General features: G+C 47.5%; 1 protein-coding gene across 2 annotated transcripts; it reads left to right on the forward strand.

Moving 5' to 3' along the window:
• Window positions 1-805: 805 nt before the first annotated feature.
• Window positions 806-17,119, forward strand: REST (RE1 silencing transcription factor). 2 transcript variants are annotated; one of them, XM_074823060.1, is made up of 4 exons: window positions 806-862; window positions 2,168-3,078; window positions 8,495-8,578; window positions 11,661-17,119. In XM_074823060.1, the coding sequence occupies exons 2-4, from the start codon at window positions 2,178-2,180 to the stop codon at window positions 13,361-13,363; spliced, it is 2,688 nt and encodes an 895-aa protein (XP_074679161.1). In that variant the 5' UTR covers window positions 806-862; window positions 2,168-2,177; the 3' UTR covers window positions 13,364-17,119. The 2 variants fall into 2 exon arrangements, with proteins under 2 accessions (XP_074679161.1, XP_074679162.1); XM_074823061.1 differs by lacking the exon at window positions 8,495-8,578.
• Window positions 17,120-22,173: the final 5,054 nt, after the last annotated feature.

Below are 22,173 nucleotides of genomic sequence, written 5' to 3' on the forward strand. Positions count from 1 at the left end.
CTCCCACTGAAAAGTTTGAAATTTACGAATCGGCTCAACCTGAAAAATTTCAGGCCTGAGGTGACTTTTCAGATATTAGTGTCGAGGAGCCGCGCGAGTGCCCAAGAGAGGAAAGAGACACTCGGAGCTTGGGTTCCTCATCTAGGACTGGAGTTTATCGCCAACCCAACCAGGACCGGCCGCTGCTCTTGCGCTCCCCCTCGTAGGGACCTGCCACGGCAAGCGAGCAACTCCTGGGTGTTTTTTTCCTAATTTCGGAACGAAAAGGATCCACTGTGGAGCAGTGGGGTCCTAAACTGCTCGAGGGGCCGCACGTGTGGAGGGGGGCCCACGCCGCGGCGGAGCGGGCGAAGGTGATGCCGCGGGCAGCACCGTGGGGCGGGTCGGTTGGGCTTTCCTTTCCCCGCCGGGGACGAAGGAGAGCGGGGCAGCCCGCCGGACACCGACAGGCCCCCGCTGCCCCCGGGAACGGACCTTCTCCGCGGGTGGAGGCCACGGACGCCACCGCCGGGGGGGGGGGGGCCTCCGCCCTGCCCGGGCCCCCCTCCCCCGTGTGACCCCCCCGCACCCCACCGCCGCCGGGGCCGCTACGGCTGCGGCAGCCCGGTCTCCCGCCGCCACCCCCCGCCCTCGGGTCACCCCATGGCGCGGGGGGGGGCGGGGCGGGGCGCGCGGCACCGGTGGGGGCGGGCGGGGCGGGGCGGGGCCGCCGCTGCGCGCTGTGTGCTGGAATGCGCGGCGCCTCCCGCCCCGCCGCCGCCGCCGCCGCCAGCAGCGCCTCCCCGCCTCGCGCGCGCCCGGCCCCGCGCGCACCGCCCCGCGCCCCGCAGCAGCCGCGCGGCCGGGCGGCCCCGCGCCGCCGGTGAGTGCGGCGGGGCCCGGGCCCGGGGGGTGGTGGTGGGGAGGCGGCTGGGCCGGGCCGGGCCGGGCCGGGCCGGGTCGGGCCGGGCCGGGCCGGGCGAGAGGCGCTGTCCAGGGCTGATCTGCGGCCGGCGGGCGGGCGGGCGGGCGGGCGGGCGGGGGCAGCCGGGCCCGGCGGGGCGGGGGGGGGGGGGGGGGGATCAGCACCACGGCTAAGGAGCCGCGGCCGCCGCCGGCGCCGTGCCGTCCGCGGGGGCGCTCGCCGGGCCTCGCCGCCGCCGGAAGGCGATGCCGTCGCCGGGCGGGCCGGGCCGGGCCGGGCGCAGCCCCAGGCCGTGGGCCCGGGGCGGAGGCCCGGGGCGCCTCTCGCCCTCTCGCCGCCGTGACCTTGCCGGTACCGAGCCGGTTTCCCCCACCCCACTCCCCCGCTCCGGCGCCGCTGCCCTGCCCTGCCCGCCGCGGGGGGGAGGAAGAAGCCAAGCCCTTGCCTCGCCTCCCGTCCCCGCGGGCTGGCGGCAGGGGGAGCGGCGGGGTGGCCGTGCCCGGCCGGGCCCCCTCGGCGGCGGCGGGCGGGCCGGGGGCGGCGGCGGGCGGCGCGGGGAGGGCCGCTTTGTGTGGGCAGGCAGAAAATGGCCGCATGCCTGGCAGGGAGGGAGGGCGGCGGCGGCGGGGGCACGGCCCGGCCCGGCTCCCTCGGCCGCCTCCCCCGCCTCCCGCGGCGGATGTGCGCCGGGCCGCGGTGGGGGCGGCGGCCGGGCCGGGCCGCCCCCTTTTGTTGGCGGCCTTGGGCCCGGCGGGGTCCCTCGGGCAGCCGGCAGCCGGGCGGGGGCCCTCGGCGGGGCCCGGCGGCCTCAGCACCCACCCGCGGGCGCCTGCGCCGCCCCCGGTGTCTGACATGGCGGGGCCTCGCGGGAGCTGGTGGGTCCCGCGGCCCCCGTGGGAGCGGGCAGCGCTGCCAGCCGGCCCGGCGAACCGCCCCGGGCCCTGCGGGACCGAGGCCGTGGGACCCCGCTGTCAGTGCTCTCCCCCGCCCGGCCTCCACAGGGTGGGATCCTGCACCGCACGTAGGGCGGAACCACACAGGCCTTTCGGGAGAGAACAGGGACCCCCACCCGCCCCCCGAGGCCGAGCGGGGTCGGTGGTAGTGGGGGAGCCCTCGCCCCGGGTCCTGCCTCCCGCTGCCCCTGCGCCTCAGCAGAGAAGTTTAATTTTCTAGTGGTGCCTGGAGGGCTGCTTGGACAGCACAAAGCAGAGGTGGCTTTTCAGCAACTCGGGTGCTCACAGGTGTTCTTTTCTCTTCCAACAGAATCCCTGCCATGGCAACTCAAGTGCTGGGACAGTCGGGTGGGAGCAGCCTCTTTCCTGGCAGTGCTAATATTGGTATGGCATTGTCCAACGACATGTATGACTTACACGACCTTTCTAAAGCTGAACTGGCAGCTCCTCAGCTTATTATGCTGGCAAATGTGGCCTTGACGGGAGAAGTCAATGGCAACTGCTGCGATTACCTGGTTGGAGAAGAGAGGCAAATGGCAGAACTGACAACGGTGGGGGATAGCAACTTCTCAGACAGCGATGGAGAGGGTATGGAAGATACCCAGGCTGCAGAGAGTGACCGTGAGGCACCTGAAAATGTGGAATTAAGCTCTCTGGAAGTTCCTAGTGTGGAAACCCAAGGTGCAACTGCTTGCCCCCCTCCTAAGACTCCCGGTGTGGACAAAGATGTCTCATTGGAAGCACCAGGTACTCCAGAAAGCACAGAGGACAAGTGTAAGAGCTTGAAGAGCAAGCCGTTTCGTTGTAAGCCTTGCCAGTATGAGGCAGAGTCGGAAGAGGAGTTTGTGCATCACATCAGGGTTCACAGTGCTAAGAAATTCTTTGTGGAAGAAAATGCAGAAAAGCAAGCCCAGGTGAAGGAGTCTGATTCTTGCACTGCAGAAGAAGTGGATTTCTCTAAGGGCCCGATCCGTTGTGATCGTTGTGGCTATAACACTAACAGATATGATCACTATCTGGCTCACTTGAAGCACCACAACAAAGCAGGGGAAAATGAGAGAGTCTACAAGTGTACCATATGCACTTATACTACCGTCAGTGAATATCACTGGAAGAAACACCTAAGAAATCATTTTCCCAGGAAAGTGTATACCTGCTCACAATGCTCCTATTTTTCAGACAGGAAGAACAATTATATTCAACATATTCGAACTCACACAGGTAAGTCTTTCATCTTTTTTAAGTGTAGTAGGAGTACTGAGAAACTGTGATGAATGGAGCAAGCCGAGAGTCTTATTTCCAAAGTTCGTTCCACAGCGATAAAGCTCTGCGCTCTCTCCTCTCGGTGCTACCAGGTTTATAGCCTCATGGAAAGGTGGATTTGGTTTGAACTCCAGCCTGCAGTCCTAGGGGACTGAGAAAATCTCTCAATGTCAGGGGCCCAAGAGGAGATGAAGAGCATCCTGTTGAGTAATTTTAAGCCAGGTTTTTGAAGAGTGCATGACAGATTGTGCCAGTGATGACTGTCAGGGTCTATGACACAAAAGCCTGATGTACTGTAAAAACAAAACAGGCAGGTTGACAAAAAGTGCCTAAATCACATGGGTAGTTTTGAAAATGGTGCCTTCAGACTGAACTGAAACTTGACTAAGCTGTAATTACAGAGAAGAAAGAGCTGATACACACATGCAGAAGAGCCATCCAGCATCTACAAAGTCGGAGTAAGTGTTGTGTTCCCAGTGAATGAATTCCTCTTAATGTACAGGGGCCTCGTTTTTTCTAAGGTCTGCATCACTGCAGTAGGCAGAAGTAGACACATACTTCTGCTGGCCTAAAGGAAGCCTTCAAGGGAGTCTTTGGCCTGATTTCCTGTCTTCTCCTAACGTCGGTTTGTAATCGTAATCTCAAGGAAAAGCGTGAGGCCCCTTTCTGCTCTGGTTCATACCAAGTGGAATTGGAGGACATTCAGTGTTGCTGCTGTCCTGTGAGCTGGGGCCGCAGGTGTTTTAGGAGATACCTTGCTTTCTATCAGGAGACCCTTGCCAGCCTCTCACATGGGGAGACCTGAAGCGTACCCAGACTTGAGACTCCTTTCTAGGAGGCGACAACGTAGCTGCCTCACCTCTCTGGGCAGTGAGGTGCAGTTGCTTTGCCTCCTGATCTCTTCTGTGGAAGCAGGAGTGCAGTTCAGACCTTTCTTGCAGCTGCCAGAAGCTTTTATTACTACCTTGTCAAGGCTTTCTGAGAAGAGGGCTGACTTGCTAACCATCTTCTAGCGTGATGACCTGACTCGGTTCCCCTTTATTGTAAGCTGTGCCAGCTGAGCAAAACACTGGGGAATTTCTCCTTTGAAGTCATGTTTTGTCCTAGCAGTGAGACGAATGGTCTGGAGGCTTCAGTTCAGTTGTCTGCAGCTGTCTGGAAGGGGAGGGCTGGACTCGGGCGGCCTCGGGGCTGGGCTTGAGCTTGTGTGCAGAAGTTTGTGTTCGTCAGCATGCTTTAGCATCTGCTTTGACAGGGTTGGGAGGGTCTGCTGGGATTTTTAGTACATTAAGACATACTCTTCTTTTAACAATAGCCACGTGCTGTTGTTTAGAGGATACCATCAATTTAAAAATCAGTCCTGTCTAAATATTTTTTTCCTAAACAAGTAAACAAAGATTATTGTGAGAGGTGTTAGGAAAATGGTGTGGTTTATCTTCCAGTTTGTTTTCTTCCTGTGTATTGGGGGAGATAACAGGAAAGAGACCAGGAAAAAAATGACAAAATAATAGGAGAAAAACAAAATAAATCATCCGGGGAACTCATGGCCAAATATGAGCCTATGCTGTGGTGCTTGTTTTACATTTGTCTCGACTTTAAATTCATCCGTGCTTGTGTTTGTACATGACATTAGGTCCCCCCTCTGATCTCTGAAAGCTCTTGTTGAGTTTTACAGGGACTAACCATGAAAGTGTGTTTGCTGAGGAAGCGCTCTGTTACCACTGCATTTGACCAATTTATCAGTCAACTGGATTAAAATTTTTTAAAAAAGCATGTTAAACTATGTAGGATATTGTCCAGTTCCTCTTTTCTTCTTTAAAAATAGTGTGCAATCAAGGTTTCTGGTTCTTTGGTTTGCCATGTCTTTTCATTATTTTAATTAAGCTGAAATGAGTGATAATGCTTATGATTTCAGCATTTTTTAGTCCACCCCGGTAGTTGTTTCTTTGCTAGCTCTTAACTAAAAAGTTAAGATCTTTCAGCCAGTTCTCACGTGATAAAAATCTTTCAAATACGTTAGTAGACTGATTTAGGAATATGCCTTTATTCCAGTAACATCGTTTTTGTGGGAGAGAGTGTGGAAGCTAAAGGAAGAGTATTGGAAGAATGAATAAGCTAATGGCAGGTATATTTATACACCAGGCTAAAAGTTTTTGCTGGCATTAAACTGTCTGAATGATACTAAGATATCTTTGGATATAGTTTTAATTTAAAAGTTAAGAAAAATATTTGTTGGGAAAAAAATGAGAGGGATACATACATACTTCATTTTCTTCCTATTTTATGGGTTCAGAATGTTAGGAAGAAAGTTGGAATTTTTTGTTTCTTTGGTTTCCTGATTGCTAGTAGGTTAAATAATTTTGGATGGATACTTTTCTTTCTCTCCTATTTTTTGTACTTCACCTGACTTTTTCTGTGTGGGAAAATGCCTCCTTGCAGATAATTGGATTCTGCTGTGTTTGAGCCATCCAGTTTTCTGAAACACTGACTCTGTGCGGAGTACAGTTTCACAAGATCAAATGCACTGCTGGTGCTGGAGAAAGGCAGTCTCAGTTTTCTCCCTGTATCCTGGGACTGGTTGATTCAGCTCACTAAAATGGCAGTAAAATAATCCTTACTTCCTCCCCACGTTGGTTTTCTGCTGGTTAGTGAACCGAATCGATTTACTAAGGACACATACAAATACCAGACGTGGCCGGCAGCAGGGAAGGGGGCTGCATGCTGGTACCTTGCATGGTGGGAGAAGCACCTATCCTCTGCATGTTTGGGGATCACGAGTAGGCAGGCAGAGGTTATCTTCTTGGCCTGTTGCTTGCATCCGTGGTGGAAAGCAGGTGTCCATGAACCCATCGTGTACTGGAACGTACCTTGCAGCTCTCAATAGTGCTTGTGTGGCAGGCTCCTGACAAATATGGGGGACCTTGGGCAGAGGGGTGGTTTAAGGACCCTGCAGATGGTCATAAGCTTGTCAGCTGGGAAAGCTACATCTGGAAGAACCGATCTGCTGCAGGGGGGGGTGGCTGGAGATGTTCAGGGCCGTCCCTTCCTCTGTTCATTGGGCAGAAAGGACCCTTTGTGTCAGGGACAGACCTACCTGGACTTGTTGGTGCTCATTAGATGTGTTAGACCAAGTTTTGACTTGACTTACTCTATCAACTATCCACACCACTGATCCTGGAACTGTACTAGGTACAAGACAGTGCAGCATTGTTCTCATTTTTTTTTTCTTTTTACTTGTTAGAAGCAATTTCTAGAAAACTTAATTGAAAATCATCTGCAGGGCTATATAAATAAGACATCTACTTCAGGCAGTTGCAGTGTTCACCGCTTAGCTTTGGGCTGTCTTTTTTTATTTTGGTTGTCATGGGGGATCTTTCTTCCTTGCCGCTGTGTTGGAAGTTTGATAGAAGCAGTTTTGTTTCAAGCAGACATAACTTTTAATGGCATTACAAGAAAAGCTTTATAAAGAGATGATCTTAAACTTGTTCACTGGTGTCGGTCTGCCTGTTCATTTGCATAGAGTTAAGTGCCTGCTTAAGCTTTTGCTAGGTTGGGGCTTATTCGTTAAGTGTCTTGTGGAGAGGTTTTTTTGGTGGCTTGTTTGCATATAATGAGCTTGTAAAATTACAATAAAAATCCTCTGGGGAATAGCATTTTATAAAACAGCCCTTACAGTGTAGTCATGCATTTAATTCTCAAGTGGCAATAACACATTTTAAATTAGTTGCATTCATCATACTTTAAATCCAGTACGTTTTGTTGCTGTGCCCTGTATAAAATACCTGAAAGAAAGCCTTTTCCACATTCCTAACGTTGTAGGTAACTTTAAAGATATGAAATTTCAGGTAATGGGAAGAAGACATGACTGAATATTCCAGGACCTTTGGCCACATATTTTCAGATTGTAAGGAGTCATTTAAAAACAAAACCATTTCTTCGTAACAAAAGGACTAACCCTCCCTTGTACATGACTTAATCTTATTGTGTGTATTGCACCAATCTCCTGCCTTGTTTTAACTGGAAAGGGAGGGGGGTTATGGTTGTTAGGGTGAATTTACCTTTAAACTGCTGATTTAATAGAGAATGATAGTCTAAATGTTTGATGGGAGGAAGAAATGTGGGATTAGTCTGCATTACAAAGACTGCTTCTACTGCTGTTTCGGCAAAGGCCAGCAGTGGAGCCTCACATCACATACTGGCAAATGAAGGTCTTTGCTGCTGCGATAGAGCTGTGCCTCTGAAAGTGAATAAACGGCCTGTATGCGGGGCTTTTGCTGACATCCAGGTCTCAGTGATTTGGAGAGCACGTTGGTTGTATGCCTCAACTGATGTAGCAAAATGCTGTAGTGTGATTCTGACTGTGACCTGAGTAAATATTACCACCAACTTAATTTTCCCTTCCCAACTTCACTCCCTCTTCTGTTGGGGGTATCCACCTGAGACTAAAAAGTGTTTTTATAACTTGAAGTGCGGACAAGGCCGCCTAGATCTCTTGGCTGTGCTAGCAGCTTGGGGCAAACACCCCTGGTACTTACCTGGACCTGCCTAACAGCTGCTAATTCTAAAACTGTCTGCCTTTATTTGAGGCTTGTCTTCACTTGAAAAGGATTTTCAAGTATCATTATACTGATAGTTGCACAAGCTAACTGTCCCTTGTGGAGACCTAGTTTATGGCAGGTTAGTTTCCATTAGTTCTCCAGAAACGACGACTCTGCAGGCAGAGGGATTTGAATCTTCAAAATAAATGTTGCTGCTACACTTGAGCTTTTGCTAGCAGCATAGTTTCGCTGAGCAGGGCATCATGCTTTTCCACGCTCCAAGCTAATTTCACTCTGCCAATAAAACTTTGGAAGTAGAGACCCAGTCTCTATCTGCACTTGTCTTCTGACAAATGGAGGTCCACGCTGAATGGATGGTTGCTCTCCATCTTAATCCAGATTAAACATGGAGGTTTCAGGTAAGGCGTTATGTGAACCAAGAGTATTCATGGTTTCTTACAGGGTCTGTATCTTTTGTGCATCTTCTGAGTGCTGGGAGAAAAATACTGTACAAAAGTCAGCTCTGGTGGCTTAGTGCTTCCTAAAGGTGGCCGTCCTCATCACCTTTTCCCTGAGGTTTCCGTCTGACCCCAGATGAACATGATGGTGTGCCTCTCTTATAGTCTGCCCCTTCACTGCCCTCGTTGATAACACATTGATGACATGTTGCACTGGTCCAGCTTGGGCATATGCTTCTCACTGTGTCCCTTTGCTGAGATATAGTGTGCCCTCAAGTACAACTTGGGGATCTGTGACAGCCTCACATGTGTGGCTCAGCAACCCAAGTTTGGGAATCAGCTGTGTTTCAGTAACAAATATGCTGTTTGTTTTTACAGGAGAGCGACCCTATCAATGTGCTATGTGTCCTTATTCCAGCTCTCAGAAGACCCATTTAACCAGGCACATGCGCACCCACTCAGGTTGGTAAGGGGCGGCAGCAGCATGACTCAGGAGAAGGGGGTGGTTCACAGAATCACAGCGTGGTTGAAGTTGGAAGGGACCTCTGGAGGTCATCTGGTTCAGCCCCCCTGCTCAAGCAGGGCCCACCTAGAGCAGGCTGCCCAGTTCTGTGTGAGATGTCATCTCATCCAGTACAGCCTGAGCTCCTATTTTAACAGGGAAGGTTGTCTTTACCTGCTAAGGAAATGCAGAGTGTCATTAATAAAAGTGCTAACAGGGTATAGATCTTTTTCTTTCCCTTTTACTTTGCAAGGTGTATTCTGAGGTTCATAGGGCTACTCTAGTAGTCCTAGTAATCTAGTAGCAAATACAACATTGTGATGATATATGAACAGATTCATGTCTTCTGTCTGCTGCCATAACTCAGTCCAAATCAATGAATCTGGGAAGATTTGAGCATTTGAAAGTGTCCTCTGTGATGTCTGCAATTTCATCTCATCCAGGAGTTCTGAGGGAACCCTTAGCTTTTGGTCAGTATTACAGGAAGATGTAAAATAGCATCTGCTTGTGGCAAGGTGACACACAGGAGAAAAAAAGCAAACTCAGAGGGTGTTCACAAGTGACTTGGTCTTGAGACACTAAAAGACAAATTAGCAGTTTTCACTAGCCTTTATTTCTCATTACTGGTCATAAGCTGTGGTGTTACAAACATTTGCTCTCTTGTGAATCTCTTTTTGAATGAATTAATAGCATTTTTGTGAGTTGTAACAGCGTAGGCATGCTAGACACAAGGACAGTTGTCCTTTGTGACCCTGGTAGAGGAGTTCAGGTAGATCACAGTCTGTGCGTTTGGTTTGTTAATATCTGAATCGACCAGATGTAAGTGAATTCCTAATCCTAGCAAACAGTAGTGAAAGTCTCCTGAACAGTAATTGTTTCAATTTCAATATATGAGGCTTTTAATTGAAACCAGAAGGCAGGCAAAACTGTAGTGGAGGGGGGTTTTGGACCCATTAAAAACAGCCAGCTTTAAAACGACACGCAAATATTTTGGTTTGAGAATTTTGTGAATGAAGTATTCCGCTTCCAGAAAAAAAAATAGTTTTTGGCTGAACCTCTGGGCTCAATGCAAATTTGGAAATGGTTTGGTCTGCACTGAGCCTGGAAACTGTTTCCTGAACATCTTACTCTCCCTTTGTCTGTGCAAGGAAGTCTCAAATCCGAAGGAGATGAGGAGTGGGATCTGCCCTTGGCCCGTGACTCAAAGGTCTGGGAGGGAGGGTGTGAGCTGTGCTGATAGAAGTGGGAGTGCACATGGGACTCTTGCTATCAGGGGCGTTTTATTAATAGCTCTCATAACTTCTCTTGCATGTCCATGCCGCATTGCCCAGGCAGCTGAACCTTTTCTGTGGCATTTTCTGGACTCCTGCAGTTCACAGGGTGGTCTTTTAAGGCAAACTGGTGCTGGACCTTTCTTCAAATGTCAGATAGTGAACGACTGGTTTAGAACCTACTTCACAGCTGTAGTCTTAGCCATCTCGGTACATGTCCTTTCCACTTGTGCAACAAAACCCCTGAATTTAGTAGAGGTGATGGACACAAACTTCACACACAATCTTTGAGTTACCCTATTGCAGCTACCTTGTGAGCACTCCATGCAGTTCGAACAGCTTGTTCATACGTACATAAGAGAGAGGCTGTTCTTGTCCTCGCTCTGTGTAACATGTTCCTTGAAGTATAGGTGATAAAGGTCCATACTTGAGAGAAGGATGAACAGTGAAGCACATCAAGCTTAAACTTGCAGAATATGTCACCAGGAAGGAAGGAAAGAAGACAGGCTGAAGATGATAGGGAAGCAAAGTAACCCTTCTTTAAATAATAAAGAGATGCTGCAGGCAGACGTGAAATGATTTAGACTCTTAAACAAGCGTCCTCATACTTGCTGCCAGGGAGGCAGCATGGCCTTTTAACAGAGTTTGTGAGGGCGTTGCAGATCAGCCCTGTGGCTAACACACAGACACCACAGTCATAGTGACTTCATCTTCGCTGCAGGCTGCTCTGGTCTCCTGAGTCGTGCTGCAGAGGAGCAGCATGAGTACGGGCAGTGTTGAGGCAGCAGGTTGCAGGGGTGGGAGAAGTACTATTGTACCATGAGCAGAAGGGGCTGGAGTGGATTTTCAGCATACTTAGGAATTGGCGTGCATTAGTTCTGCAGATCAGTTTTGAGATGCTGGTTCGGAGCTCAGGAGCATCCCAAATTCCTCAGCTGAATTTGCACATGCACAGATGTTCTCGAAGTATTTCTGGACTTGAGTCGTTGCGCTAGAAGTGTTTTTCCTATTTGCTTTGAAGTGTAAATTGAAAGCCACTTCTGCAGTGGCATGCACTAAGGCAGAACATTTCAGGAACACTTCTGCAAGAGTCATTGCACAACTGTAAACGCAAATTTCAGTAGTAACATGATGGCTTTGGACTGCATCTGGTTGGCTTGCCAAGAGTAGCCTGCAGCCAGTACATCATGTGTTTGAGACACCATAACAGTGAACTGAATTATCAGAGGTAAAGATCATCTGAGCAGCGTGCCCCTTTCACGTGCTTTGGTTTTTGCTAGCTTCTTTTCCCTCATTTCCTTTTCAATGCAAACATGAAGTATGCTAAATCTGTGTAAAGTTGGACTTTTTTGAAACGTTTGTGTGAAACTGCTATTCATCAAATGTTACATTTCCATTTTTCTACAATGCATTCAATGGACCAGTTGGGTATGGATTCCATTTGCTAATATTACTGTAGAGAGATCTCTGCCGGTATGTATGCATAGCCAGAACCTGTGACGTTGTTACTGCTTGTTTGGTTTTGGATCCCCTTCCTCCCAACCCTCACCCTTCTCTCTTTTTTTGTATTTTGTTCCTAGTGTCTTGTGAATGTGTTTGTGATACGTGGATTTCTTATGTTGACTTCACTTAATTTTAAAGGCGCATGGATATTTTTTTTTCTTTTTGAGTTTCATATTTCTGTATCTGTATTAGTGGGAAGTGATTGCCCCCCCCCCCCCCCCCCATGCTTAATAATCACCATCATTCCCTTCCACCCTTCCTTCCTTAGGTGAGAAGCCATTCAAATGTGATCAGTGCAGCTATGTGGCCTCAAACCAGCATGAAGTAACTCGTCATGCAAGGCAGGTTCACAATGGGCCGAAGCCTCTGACCTGCCCACACTGTGACTACAAAACAGCTGACCGCAGCAATTTCAAAAAGCACGTTGAGCTCCACGTCAATCCGCGCCAGTTTCTCTGTCCTGTTTGTGATTATGCAGCATCTAAAAAATGTAACCTGCAGTATCACATCAAATCCAGGCATCCTGATTGTTCTGACATCACCATGGATGTTTCAAAGGTAAAGCTACGGACTAAAAAGAGTGAAGCTGACTTTTCTGAGAGCATTAATGACAAAGCAGAGAAGGAACAAACTAAAGGGGATTCAGCTGCAAAGAAAACTGAGAAAATTGTGAAAGTGGAGAAAAAAGATAATTTGGCAAAGGAAAAGAAGCCGACGAACAATGTTTCTGCAGGTCAGGTGACAACCAGAAGTCGGAAATCAGCTTCAGAAAACAAGGAGGTGGATATTAAAACTGAGAAAAATACTGAGAAAACATGTAAAACAAAGAAGATCAAAAGAAAGGCAGAGGCTGAAGTAACTTCCTCAAAGCAAGAGCCTGCAAATGATACCTCAACAGTAACAAAAAAGAAAAAGAAAGTGGAAGCTAAACCCAGAGACTGCCAGGAAGCTCAAAAAAGTGACATTGTACCAGAGGAGGAGCCTAAAAAGCAAAATTCTTGCCTCAAGAAAAACAGAAAAAAGAAAGCTCTGAAAAATAAGCACAGTAAGAAAAGCAGTAAACTCGATCAGGAGAAGATCGAGGAAGAGGAGATGCCAGATGAGCGTCATATCACAGAAGAAGATGGATGTGTGAAGCCTGACGCTGAGAGCAGTGACCAGAAGGAGCAAGATCCCACTGACACAGCGGCATTAAACGACGATGGTAGTCATGCTCTCAAGGGGGAGAGCGCTGATGCCAAAGGAGGCTGTGTAGAAGACCCAGGGCAGCTTTGTCTGCCAGCTCAGGATGCAAACACAGAAGCTGAGGTAGAGGACCAAGAAATGCCTGCTGCAGCAACAGAGAGCGAAGAGGCTGTTGGTGAAAAAGAGGAGGAGAGAAAGCCGGACAGAGGGGAAGGCACTTGCTCTGAGGAATCTTCCCATGCAGTGTCTTCTGAAAAGGGCTTGGATGTGCCCATGGATGTGGTACCAGATCTGGCGCCTGAGAAGGAGCCAGAGGAAACCTTCATGGCAGAAACTGTGAGTAACTCAGACCTACTGGACCTGACCAAGACGTGCCTGCCAGTGACAGAGCCAGCAGGAGATGCCGTGCCGGCACCTGCGCCCCCAGAAGGGTGTATGCAAAGCCCTCAAGTAGCTCTGGCCTTATCATCTCCGGATAACACAGCAGTGAATGAATCTCAGGAAATGGATGAGGATGAGGGCATCCACAGCCACGAAGGCAGCGACATAAGTGACAACATATCAGAAGGAAGCGATGACTCGGGGTTAAATGGCGCTCGCTCTGTACAAGAAGAAACAAGTCCAAAGACATCACAAGGAGCTGCAGACACTGCAGTCGCCAGGGAGAACTATGTGTGCATTTTTTGTGACCGCTCATTTAAAAAGGAAGGTGAATACAGCAAGCACCTCAATCGCCACTTAGTCAATGTGTATTATCTTGAGAAGGCAACAAAAGGTCAGGAGTAGAAATAGCTGTGGTTTGGGGGAATCTTCTTTTGTACGATCTTATACAGTTTATGTACAGATATTGTAGATTTATTTTTTTTTTTTTAAGCACGGTTTGCTTTAGTGTCTGCATTGGTTTGGTTTTTAAGTTGAAAATATTTTGGACACTTTTCTGTGTAATGGTGAACTCATTAATTATTGGATCTCTTCATTAGAGAAGGCAGATGGGGTGTATGAGGCTGTGTCCTGTAAAGTCAGTGTAAGCTTCTAGTATATTAGCTTATGCAATTCTTTTATAAATTGAGTTTTAGGAACAAGACTGTAGCTAACAATACACAAGTTGGATGTTTATAGAGCCATTGGCATTAGTTGCTTTTTGTTCTAGCAGCCAACTCCTCCTCTCTCTCCCCAATTCCCTTCCCCTTTTTTTTATTAGTTCTCTATGTGTCTTGATGTTCAAAGTGTTAAACTACTTGATGGTTTTTCTACCAGGAAGATAGCTTCTATTACATAAAGAGCACTTTGTAAAAGAAATCAAAGTTGGCTAGTGATGAACATAACTGTTTAAGATAATTGTGAACGTACATTTCAGATCCCCTAAGCGTGAATGGTGAGCCAAGATTTGGGAGTAGTCCTTCCAACTTTTGATTGGAGAATCGCTGTTTTGATTAATATCTTAATGACTATGATATGTAATTGGCTTTGTTGTGGGGGAGCAAGTTTATTATTTTTAATTTCTGCTTTTTTTTTTTTGATTGTGCTTTAAGAGCTTAAAATATTGCACATTGTTTTTGATTTTTACCTATGCAGTTTAATCCTTTAGGAATAGCGCTTGTGCAGTACATGTACACTTTATATATGCATGTTTGATTTTGCTTGTGTAAGTTTTTTTTTTTTATTTGGAAATGTTCAGATTCGTTGCTTACCATGGGACAGTTTTCTGTGACAGTTTTCTGTGATGCTCTTTACTGCAGATTTTTCTTGTTTTCCTGGGGTATTATTAGTTGTGCATGAAATTATTAATTGCTTGGCTATATATTTTTGACTGACTTTAAAATTGTATAGTTCTTGAGCAAAAGGATACCAATGCAGTTTCAAAACACTATAGGATTTATCATGGAAATGCCACTTCTGATGTTTTGAATACACATACAGAGTAATAAATTGTAATTTGGGATCACCAGACAGGAAAATACTCACTCTCAGTGGAAAGGGTCTGCAGCTTCTGCAAGTCCAGATCTTCTTTTTTCCTCTCCTTTTCCTTTCCGTGATGGACAGCGGTCAAACTCCATGAGCTTAAAATAAATAAAATAGTACCAGTGATAGAAGTATGGTTCATCTAACATCCCCCACGCCAAAAAAACAGATAAATCAACTGGTAAGCAACAAACCTGGCATTAAAAACTGTAGGAATTCCTGCTCCTTATTCATTCAGGTTGCATTTAATAAAGTCATCCGGCTTCCATGCAGAGAGAAACACGTAGGTGATCAGATTGTCATCTCCAGTCTCTGTGTCATACCAGGATTTTTAAATTCTGAACAGGTTTAATTTATGGCACACACAAACACAAGAGAGATTGCATACTTACTGCTTGTAGCCAACCAGTGGCAAAATGTAAACACAGTCCAAACCAGCAGGGAAAAAACAAAACCCTTCAGTCCCATCTGTGCACTCTTCTGTCAGCTGCCTTTCCAGTGGGAACAGTTGGGGACAGCTTCTCTGGTTGTCAGCTCCAAAGAAGCAAATTTGGAGGCAGGTGTTATTTGGAGAGTGGAGTTGAGGAGCTCAGACACTATTTGTCAGAGCACTTTATGGCAAATACTCTCAATGTAACTCTGGAATAAACCCTATTCTCTGCATGTCCCCACAGCATCTTCCCCTCCAAACAAACCCATTGCCTTGAATGAATAGAGAGCAACAATGCTACATTGCTTCTGCTTTTGGGAGAGATTGGTAATAGGAGGCCAAAGATTTGAGAGGGAAGGCATCCCTCGTGGCAGAAATCAATTGTATAATGTATAGTGAGTTTTTGTTTGCTTAGATAGTGTTCAATCCTTACCTTGGCTGCGACAATCATTGTCAACTGAAGATCAAGTTGCAACTATATTTATGTTAAACATTAAGAAAATAAACCTAGTTGAATTGTTTTCCTAAACAACCAGTTGTAATAGACTTAGATGTATTTTTTTTTCTTCATAATAGTGTTTCCTTTATATATAAATGTTGCCACCATTTGTGAGCGATGTGAGCAGATGCTGGGAATTCCAGGACTGTGTAGAGGTTTTATAGCTCCCTTCATACCCTTGCAAAGAGCCTTTGCCGTCTTGTGAGAGACTTCAAGGACTTTAGCTGTGTTCAAATAAACTTGTGGACTGTCCTGATATTTTTTCTGGTTTGTTTTTGAATGAAAATAATGGTGTTGACTGACTTTAAATCTCTGTCTATGAGATAAAAACAAAGATGTGGTTCTCTCAGATACTCTGCTGCACATTTCGGTGAAGTGGTCAAGGTTTCAATGCTTCATCTGACAAGAACTCTTTGAGGATGATGGTCAGCTCCTGTTCGGCAGTGTTTCTTACCACGAGATTAGAAACTGAAAATAAATTATTAACATATTAAGAAGAAGGAATGTTGATTCTTTCTATCCGAGACCCATCAACAATGTCCTGAAATACCTAATGTTGGCGCAGAACTGTGTTGGAATTCTCTGCTTGGTTAAGACCAACGTTAGGGAGTATGTTATGGTAAAACAGCAAGGATGTAATGCATTATGTGTACCTAAAATGTTAGACGTTGCTAATATTAAGTATTTGAGGGGGAGTGCAGGTCAGATAACCCACCATATATGGTGGGTCTTACATTGCTGTATCTCCCGTTAAACAATGCCTTTTTTTTGTTGTTGTTGTTCTTTTTCAATATTCTTAAATTATTTTGTGTTGGTTTTGCCAATGCTAGCGTTTTTGTGTTTATTGGCAATAATACTTGTACGAGTGTTCAACCTCCAGTATGTGGTTGAAAGGATTAGCACACTGATACTCCTACACTGCCAGCCCTCGGTTGAGCAACGTGGTGTTTTGGGCTTTTGCTGTATGAATCTATACATTCAAAGTAACTGCCCTGAGGAATGGTCTAGAAGTGGGTAGCTAGGCATTAATAATCCATGGTATTGTAATTGGTATTTCTGGATTTTGATGATCTAGGATGGAACTTTAGTCACTTAAAAGAAGAATGTTTAACAACTGACAGGCCAGTTAAGATATGGTAACGTCATTGATTTCAACAGATTTAATGTAGCTGAAAGGTATTAAATCAAATTCAAGAGTTTTCTTGAATGTCAGTTGTGTAGATATGTGGCGTGCATTCAATATTAACAGAATCCAAATAGCTAATGGAATTGTTTTATGTGTACATATATTTTCCCCTTCTAAAATTACACTAGCTAACAAACTTTTGTAAGCTGGCATGGAAACTTGTTTATGATGTTTAGTTGCACCATGTTTGAGCTTTTACAGTGCAATACTTGTATTCTCTGAATTAAACCAAAGGTAATTTTTTTTTCATGCTCTCTCTACTGTAGTGCATGACAGTCTTTTCTACATTTGTAATAGATGTAAAACAAGCCAGATCATACATCCTGTTTTTACCTAAAACATGTATAAGAAGTCTTTTGTTCAAAATGTAGTATAAAGTTAAACTAAATTGCATTATATTAACCCTTACAAGTGTATTTTCCTAAGCATAGTTATGATTAAATAAACTTTATTAAGGAACTTGGAGCTTCTATCTCCCACTTATTAATGGCTATGAAAGCCATTTGTAACTAAAGGCAGGAGCAGCACAAGCATGGTTGACAGAGCTCTTCAGGACCTCAAGCCAGCACGGTCTGGGGAGCCAGTATACAGATGCCACGTGTGTGCGCACACGGGCTTGACTGCAAACAGGGACAACGTCTCCAGAAATAGGTTCTTTCTCCAGTTCAACACATTATATTCATTTCCCTGCCTGCTTCAGTGAGGGCAGGGCACAAAGTGGGGGATGCATGCACACGGCCGAGGTTCAGACTTAATGCTGGACCTGTTTGTGACTTGGCAGGACAGGCCCGATGGGCGTGAAAGGCATAGTCCCTGCCACATGAGAAGAAATGCAGCTTGATGGAAACTGGAATTTAAATTTGAGTTTCAGATGTAATGCAGGTGGCAATTCCTCCTGCATTCCAAAGGGGTCTCCGGTGCTGTCTCATTTGGGGAATTAACAGTAGGTTTATAAAAATTATGTCACCCATCATCCCTATGGCTATGATACTGTCTGTATAGATACTGAAAATGTCTTGAGAGCTGTGGAGCTTGGTGTAGCCTGTACGGGTTTTCATCTCTCTGTCAGCCTGGCCCTCTTACAAAACCTGAGCTGGATTAGCCCATGATGCTAACCTGCCTTCTAGGGCTTGGTCATTCTTACCTCCTACTAATGCAGAACAATTCCTATTTGCCAAGGCATCGAGGCAAATGATGTTTAATGAACTTGTGGGGATAGTTGTACATGCAGCTGCCGCAGCTTTGAACAGTTTGAAACTTCTATGCTAGAAGGATAAGAAGTGAGCTTTTGTCTTCTCTGATTAAATGTTTTCTTATAAACAACACTCCCCCCAGGGTCATCTTAGTCTGTCAGTGGGAATCTGGGGTTCTGAGCCATGCAATCAGTAGGCAAGCAGCAAAGAGCCGGGTGCACTGTTACCACAGGGCATAGACTTGGAGGGCTGCAGGGTGGCAGGGCTGTCATCACCTGGGTAAGGGGCAGGTTTTGGTTTGCTCCTCTTGAAGTCCTGTAGACGGTGTGTATGCAGTTTAGGGTAAAGCCGGTGTAGGGACAGGGAACAGGAGTGATGCCTGAGCCTGCCCATGGACTGCAAGGGAGATGCTCTGGGAGCATGGCATAGAGACAGCAGGGTCTGGATACTTGTGTGCCTCTTTGCCTGTGCTGTGTGAGTTAATGATTTCAGAATGGATCAATAGAGGAGGCCCTGCCCTTTGTACCACCAGCTAGTGCTGCCCCCCACCCCCAGGAAGGTGTTCTGGGGACAAACTAGCTGAAACAGGAGAACACAAGTGGGTTGGTAACCTGAGAAACCATTTTCCCTTAAGCCTGCAGTCAGGTCATCCTTATCTTTGACTAGCTCCTTGCACCTTGGTGGAAAACCTGCTAGTTTTTTCCTGATAGAAAACCAGGATAAAACCTGCTAGGCTGAAAACATGCATAGAAGCTGCTTTATGCTAAGTTGTTTTTTTACAGAACTGGGTAGCTAAGCACAAGTGCATGTCTCCATGGTACCTTGCAGGCCAGCAAACTGCCAGCAAACTGCCAGCAAACTCCTGCCCAGTCACCCAGATGCCCGAAAGGTGAGTTACCTCAAGTGGGGGATAGCTTAGCTTTCTGCTGGCTTGTATGGAGACAGAGCAAGTTCATGTCTTAATTCAGCTGCCTTATTCAGGCTTTGCTGATGCTCTGAAGGAGTCGAAATGCTAGGTTCCTGATTTTGGTTTGGTGGTTTGTTTGTTTGTTTGTTTGTTTTTAAAGCTTAGCCATGCTGACACAAGTGGCTTTACCTTGTTCACGTACAGTATAACCTACACGTAAGAAAAGGTAATTCTAGAAGGGCAAAACCCTACCCTTGGTCAGGTTGTATTTTTAAGCTTGGTAACTTGAGTTCCCTGCATCTCCCTCCTTTACTGGAGGCACCTGACCTGTGGCAAGACAATGTCATGGCAGTGCTCTGACACCCTCAGGCTCAAGCTAGGTGGCTGAACCTGCCCCTTGCCCACGGACTGGTCGGAGGAGCCATTGTTGGCTCCTTTAGCCCTGTATAGGTCAGAGCACTCAAACTGCTGTCATCTGTAGCAGAGGCTGTGCTGGAGGTGAGGGGATAGATGAGGTTTGTGGCTGGGTTTGTGTCCATCACAGACAGACGAAGGAGAGTTGTGGCAAAAAGTTGAGTGGAAAGATGGTGACCAGTCCCTTGGTGAGGATGCCAGGGCAGGAACATCGGCAGTGCCCTGGGTGGTTATAAAGCGGCAGGACCACCTTCTGAGTGCTGACACAGGTGTGTGCTGCCTTAAGCAGGGACTCAGGAGGTGAAACTGCCAAGGGGCAGTAATTTTTAAGTGGGGATTTCAGGAGCACATGCTTGCAGCATAGCACGCACTTGTGCAATGCACCTAACACAAAGCTGTGGCATTGCAGGCATGCACCCTGCACTCACAGCATAGCACATGCTCCCCAACTAACACATGGGTAGCATAGCACGTGTTCGCCTGCCCTCTGATCTGGCCTGGCTGTTTGCACTCTGTTCAGTATCCCTGTGCCCTGTAATCATGGAGGAAAACCAAAAAGAAGGCTGAGCCCCTTTCCCGTCACTGTGCTGGGAGTCCTAGTTTTAATAAAGGGTTTGTGTGCTGCTCTAGTTCTTCCAAAAGGCACTAAGCCCTGGACCTGCCCAGAGCTGGCCACAATAGCCCTGATGGTTTGAGGGCTTTTTCTTTTTCTCCTCTTTCTTGATTTGGTGCTGCCTGGTGAGGCTGGGGCACAGAATAGTTCAAAGATGTGACCACAGCCACACTGTGACACCCAGTGTGTGGCATGGGATGCTACCACCACCTCATCCTCAACAGCAGCTGGGTAAGAATTCCCCCTGGTGTTTCAGGTCGCTGCTGGCTGACCTGCATGGGCAAAACTCTCCTCTGCCACTGCAGGAACCACAGGGATGGGTCAATGCACTGCCCTGGCATGGACCCACCATCAAGTTTCTGCTCCATCAGCAATCATGATGGGCAACTCCCAGCAGTTTACCTGCAAGATCAGTGAAGACACTTGCTAGTGAGGGGAGTTTATGGGCAATTGCAAACTGTGAATCACAAGAAAATCACCAGGAAGGAGATGCTTGAAACTTCTGGTAAATTAGGCTCCCAGCCCAATGCACCTCTCCCCACATTACAGGCTATTTTGGGAGTGTTAACAGTGGGCAAAATGTCAAACCTTATGTGGGACTTGTTCTGCTCTTGCCATGAAAAGCAGCGGCGATTTCCCTAGGCTGGGAGTCCCCTGCCGTGAGCAGCTCTGAAAAGGGAATAGCCACTGGGCAAGGAAAGGAAGCTGCCTTTTGTTTTCGGTGAGCTGGCACCACATCGGATGCGTGCCAAAGCAAACCAACCCACAGGCTCCCAGCCGCAGCAGCACGTCCCTGCTTGCAGGGTGGCGGGGAGATGCAGCCCTCCCTTGCCTGGCCCAGTTCTGCATGCCACACTGCCCCGCTTCAACCTAGCTCTCTGTGCTTGGCCAGGAAGTTGAGGAGCATCCCTGTCCAGGTATAAAAACACCCCTGGGTACTGCAACCCCCCGACAGCTCAAAGGCACTGCCAGCCAGCTTTAGCTGTTACACATTCAAATCTGTCCTTCTCTAGGATTTTACTTGTATTTTAACTACCCCATCTGAAGCTGTGAGCTGTTTTTTTGTGCAGTTCTCCAGAAAACTGAGTAGTTCTGAATACTCTCTTCTGGAGCAGCTATGATTGCACCCTGCTAGTGCACACTGGGACACCCATGAAGAGCAAACTTTACCAGGGGGTTGGACCTTCCCAGCCCTCTCTTTATGCCTCAGTTTTGCACAGACTCAAACCACCTTTGCTTTTGGTTCCTCTGCTAAGATGAAATCAGCCATTGTCCACAGGCATGGTAAAAATTGTCTTACATTTCAGGCTGTCTGGCATAAACCAGACACAAACCCTCCATTTGAGAAGCGTTTCCAAGCAGGTCTTCAGCTCCTGTGTAATTCAGCCCTGGGAACTCATAAAAGGCATATCTATGCTTTCATTGAGGCAGTAATTGCTTCCACATTACAACCTCCTGCATACCAGGGTTTAGCATGTGTCAGGAGCATCCATTTTTGTTCCCAGCTGGGGCTGTTGATAGCTGACTGCTGCTCTCATGGCAGAGCATGGCTTTTGCAAAAGCCCTTCAACACCTGCCCAACACCAAAGTCCTGCGCTGCCCCAGCTTGCCCCTTGCACATCTGAGTTGGACACAAAAGGACGTGGGGCATGGGAGGCATGCATGCCCCCTCCCTGCACATCCCGGTGTTAGCAGCAAGCCTTTTCTCCTGGGTATGCTTCCGCTACCCCCGAGCCCACATGCAGCCCACCTGTCCTTGTAGAAAGGTTGGTGGTTGTTTTTTTTTTTTCCCCAAACCCAGGCAACCTGCTATGCCAAACACTTGCCTTGGCTACAATTTTTCACATCCAGCCCGGGGGCTGAGGACCACCGCTGTAACAGAGGCAGGTCTTCCAGTTGCTCTTTCCGCATGTGGAGATGTTTGCCTTTCATGTTGTCTTTCCCAGACATACAGCAGCAGAGGAATGTTATAGGGGATGCCTGGTTTGGATTTGTCAAGCTAGTTTGAACAGACCGCAGCCAGACCCTTTTCCTGCCTCCCAGTTTAGCTGAGAGCACTGTGACTTTTTCCATGCCTGCTTTTCTCAGACTGCTCCACATAATCCCAACAAATGAGAAGGCACAGGCTTCTGCTTTCCACTGTCTGTTGTCCCCCCCCCACCCCCTTAAATGAAGTATGTTACTGGCACTAGACAGGTTCTCTTCAAGGCACAAAACATCGTGTATCTGTGTGACAGCATAAGGAAAAACCAATGTCTGTAGTTAGTTCTGGCTGGAAATGTCATTTTAGGCAGCAGGATGGGGCTAGTGCCGGGTTTCTGCAGGCTGGCCCTGTTGAGCTGTCTAAACGTAGCTGCAGGCCAGTGAAGAGGCATCTTTAAGCATCATGCAG

Source organism: Strix aluco, chromosome 4 (genome assembly GCF_031877795.1).
Source record: "Strix aluco isolate bStrAlu1 chromosome 4, bStrAlu1.hap1, whole genome shotgun sequence".
Taxonomy (NCBI): Eukaryota; Metazoa; Chordata; class Aves; order Strigiformes; family Strigidae; genus Strix; species Strix aluco.

Coding starts and splice junctions, on each gene's coding strand:
- REST (XM_074823060.1), top strand. CDS start 2,178: ATGGCAACTCAAGTGCTGGGACAGTCGGGTGGGAGCAGCCTCTTTCCT. Junction 3,079..8,494: donor ACATATTCGAACTCACACAG/GTAAGTCTTTCA, acceptor TTGTTTTTACAG/GAGAGCGACCCTATCAATGT. Junction 8,579..11,660: donor GCACATGCGCACCCACTCAG/GTTGGTAAGGGG, acceptor TTCCTTCCTTAG/GTGAGAAGCCATTCAAATGT.